This window comes from Leiobunum rupestre, chromosome 3 (genome assembly GCF_980474605.1).
Source record: "Leiobunum rupestre chromosome 3, qqLeiRupe1.1.hap1, whole genome shotgun sequence".
NCBI classification, from domain to species: domain Eukaryota; kingdom Metazoa; phylum Arthropoda; class Arachnida; order Opiliones; family Sclerosomatidae; genus Leiobunum; species Leiobunum rupestre.
In genome coordinates, this window is record NC_143386.1 from 30,268,139 (window position 1) to 30,272,387 (window position 4,249).

At 31.4% G+C, this 4,249-nt stretch overlaps 1 protein-coding gene across 3 annotated transcripts; it reads right to left on the minus strand.

The window, feature by feature from the left end:
- Positions 1 to 1,272: 1,272 nt before the first annotated feature.
- Positions 1,273 to 2,812, minus strand: LOC149951438 (uncharacterized). Of its 3 annotated transcripts, none has more exons than XM_090168047.1 (3): positions 2,757 to 2,812; positions 2,314 to 2,686; positions 1,273 to 1,298 (listed from the first exon to the last, which is right to left on the minus strand). In XM_090168047.1, the coding sequence occupies exons 1-2, from the start codon at positions 2,766 to 2,768 to the stop codon at positions 2,318 to 2,320; spliced, it is 381 nt and encodes a 126-aa protein (XP_090024173.1). In that variant the 5' UTR covers positions 2,769 to 2,812; the 3' UTR covers positions 1,273 to 1,298; positions 2,314 to 2,317. The 3 variants fall into 3 exon arrangements, with proteins under 3 accessions (XP_090024173.1, XP_090024174.1, XP_090024172.1); XM_090168048.1 differs by having other exon boundaries at positions 2,310 to 2,686; XM_090168046.1 differs by lacking the exon at positions 1,273 to 1,298 and having other exon boundaries at positions 2,299 to 2,686.
- Positions 2,813 to 4,249: the final 1,437 nt, after the last annotated feature.

Genomic DNA, 4,249 nt, shown 5'->3' on the forward strand with positions numbered 1-4,249 from the left:
AGTGTGTATTTTTCATAAACTTTATAGTGTCGCCATCTACCTCAAACATTATTAAATAGGAAGGTACCTCGGGTGGATTTCGCCCCTTTTTGCATATTTCCCTGTAGGCAATATATGTATGCGTCTATACGAAGATAAAATCATGATTAATTACGATTAAAATAAAATCTGTAAATTTGTCTATACGAAGATAAAATCATGATTAATTGCTTTAACTTTTAGTAATTTTTAATAGGACACTCCCATAAGAGTGTAAACGTCGTCTGTTACTTTATATCAAAGGTTTACATCTGAAAAGTTCTGGCGGGTACAACGGTTTTAAATTTAACCTTTCTTTGAAGCATTGCACGTTGATTGAACCCGATACCCAGGTTGACTATTTTTGACTAGAAACTACATGCACCAATAAATTTTAAATTAAAATTTATATTTGAAGTTTAAATTGATAATAAATCGTTTATTAAATTAATTGTTTATTGAAATTAAATTTGTAATTAAAACTACAGGTCTTAAATGAGACTTTAAAATTCAATTTCGTTTTCTTGGTAAAAAACACGCGATTAACTTGACCGCTATTATGTACACTAAAATCATTTATTTAATGAAAACATTCTTTCACACTTGAGAATGCAAACATGTAAAAATATTTACTCAGCTGCCATCTGAAACTTATCAAAAGAAATCGTTCTTCAAAATTAAATTATATTAATAATCCAGATGCAATATTTTTCTAAAGAGACTTAACTCGAAGTAACCGTTTACCTGAAACCATTACCAAAGACAGGGATATTTCTGAAGTAATATAAGATAAGAATTAGGTGAAATGTATTGTCTGACACTAATAAGAAGGAAAAAAAATAAAAAGGTAGTTTGAAATGTATTATCTTAAGATAAATATTTTCCAACTATAAATTAAAAATTTATTTAATTATAGGAAGACTTATACATCTGTAGTAAAAAAAATTTAATTCTGGTTATATTAACTTATAAATTAAACAATAGTACTTATAAATTAAACATTAATACTTATAAATTAAACATTAATTAAATTTGGCAAATAATTGAAAGGTAAGCTTCGATAATAATAATTGACCTAAGTTTAGATAAAATGAAATGCAAATTAAATACAGAAAACTATGATATGAAATAAGTTCGATTTGTAAGTAAAATTAAGGTAAATATTTTGCTTGTTTAAGGTTTTTTATTGAGTTGTTAAAATTATTTTACAAAAGAATTATTTTACATGATGATTCCAAGTGAGTTGGACATCCTTGGAAACATTTTCTTTACTAGAAAAACTAAAGTGGAGTAAAACAACATTTAGAAATTAATTTCTTAATTACTGTTATTATTATATCGTAGCTATCTGATTAAACTGTTTGAAATCTTTGAAAAAGAGGTGAAACAGATAGATCGTAGTCCCTCTTTGCATTAAATCTAAAGCTGTCAATTCTTAAACTAATTGATATAATCTAAAAGTTCCCTTTCTTCATATCTCGACCTCGATTTTGCTTTTTTCTGTCAAATAACCAGTTTCGGTAGCTCCTTTCGTACTAAAACGTCTTTACAGAAAGGGTCTGGAATCGCCCAAAATGGTTGTTAGTATGTCTGTTCTCTAATGGTTTCGTTAAGGGGTCGTTCCTAAAACTTAAAACGGTAAATCGGGGAGGTTAATAAATTGCTTTTTTTTTCAATATTATTTACTAATTGTGAGGTTTGGTTTTCGCTAGCGTTTCTGACGGTTTGAATTAATAATATATTATTACGCACTCTAGTGGAAACTAAACCTAATGATAATTTTAGTTAGTTTTCATGCAATAAGGATTGAATTTGTATAATTTAATTTATAATTTGGCTTCATAAAATTCAATTTCGAATAAATTCAAAATTGCCATATAAAATATTTGGGTACTAGGGGTCGCTATTTACTTGAACCTTGATTTAATTAATACAGGGACGTTTTTGTGCAGTAAATTTCCCTAGCAAGAGAGCAAATGCTTATTCTCATCCCTCTATCGGGATAAATTTTTATAACAGTGACTGCGCATGTGTCAAGGTATCAAAAGGAGCGGTCATGTTTTAAAATGACGTAAATTACGCCACCTTACAGCTTATTGTATTACTATTTAGAGTTAAAAATACAGAAGATAAAATTAGGTCGTTGCACATCAATGCCCATAGGAGGCGCTAAAAACAATATAATTCCTGGTGGTACCTTTGCACATGCACAAAGATAGCTACGCATTTTTACTCTGATAGAGGGATGGGAATAAACGTTAATACATTTGAAGGGAATAACAATGTCTTACCTACGCGTTTAACCAATAATCTTGGCTCCACCGATACCAAGACCAAGTGGGGCTCCAGCGAGACCAAGACCAAGACCAAGAGGTGCTCCAGCAAGACCAAGACCAAGTGGGGCTCCAGCAATGCCAAGACCAAGTGGGGCTCCGGCAATGCCAAGACCAAGTGGGGCTCCGGCAATGCCAAGACCAAGTTGGGCTCCGGCAATGCCAAGACCAAGGGGGGCTCCGGCGATACCAATTGGAGCACCGATTCCGGCAATTCCCAAACCTCCAATTCCCAATCCTCGAATTCCCAATGGGCCAATTCCGGCGACTCCCAATGGGGCACCGACAATTCCAGCTTGGGCAAGACCCAACATGGCGAGCACAGCTACGGCAAACTAAACAAATACATTTGTTAGCTCGTATCAATCCATTTCTTTAAGTTTCAAAATCCAGCAGAACACTTACGATGGCGTTCATTGTGTGACTGGGCTGTAGTTAAGCTGGTTAGCTAAGTAACTAAGAAGGTAGAATGATTTCCGAGGTACCCAATGCACTCCTTATATACCAAAAAGGTTCGAGATATCCGAAGCTACATAATTGTCAATTTCTTTTTAAATTTTAAGCTGATAGTCGCTTAAAATACTCGACAAACTTGGCTCGGTCTGGATGCGGTCCGCAACCACTTTTTTGTTGTTTTTGTTTGTACTGTTCATACACCCCGTTTTTGATTCATTTTCATTTTATAAACATTTTCAAGTACATAAGGCGTGTCACTTTGGCATATTTAACACCACCCCTGATTGCATTTTGTTTGTTAGTAAGCTTACCCTTTGTATGTTAATGCTAATTTACATTAAATTGAAACTATTGTTATTTTAATTATTATGTACAGATTTGAAACATTGATGATTGAAATTCATCTTTTAAATACCAATTTAGGAAAGAGGTTAGCTTGAACATTAAACTATCCTATTCCCAAATTGTTGTCAAACTGTGCAATTTAATAAAAAATTCCTACCATGTAAAATCGAATTCTAATAATTATTTAAAATAAGTAATAGCTTTGTTACAATTTTTTTAAAGTAAGATGAGATGTATACACAAATCATGAACAGGTGAGTCACATTTTGGCAACCGGTACAAATGCAATAATAAAAATATTATCAAATGAACAATTCGATATACAATCATAATTAATTGAATCTGGTACAGAATATGAAATCTATTAAACAATATCAAGTACGAAAGAACTACATATGTAATATTTAAAGCTACATTAATCTAGATATTATTTTCCTATTAAAAAGATTAACAAAATAGCTGATGTACGTTCAATGAATAGAATTTGGATAAGTCTTCTTACTGTTAGTAAAACTAATTTACCGTTTGCAAAATAAGACAACATCAACGTCGACCAAGACTTTAAGATATTTTGGGTTTGGTTTAAGGTTAAGTTAGGTGATGTTAGGTTGGGTTGGGTTTTGAAAGGTTGGGTAGAGTTAGGTTAGGTTAGGTTGAATAAAATAATATTTAATTGTTGCATATTAAAAGTTCCTCGTAAATTTATTTTAAATCTGCCAACATTTTTAGGATTCGGTCGAATTTAAATTTGGTTGTATGGGAGACAATCATTTCATTGACAGTACTAACAATACAAGTATTGTGTATAATCACTAATGTGGTAAATTTCCAAACGCTAATACAACGATGACTATAATTATTATATTATAATTTCTGGGAATTTTTCATGTTTATGACGTATAATATTGATAATTTACCCCAAAAATATAAATTAAGAAGTGTAAAACATAACATTAAATATATTTTTAATTCTAGTTGCGAAAAATCGTACTTTTAGAAGCGCAAAAATTGATTCTAGACGGCTTTCTGGGTCAGGATTATTAACAATATATATTACTTTTAATTATTACATTACGACAGCCTAATCAGTAATCGGA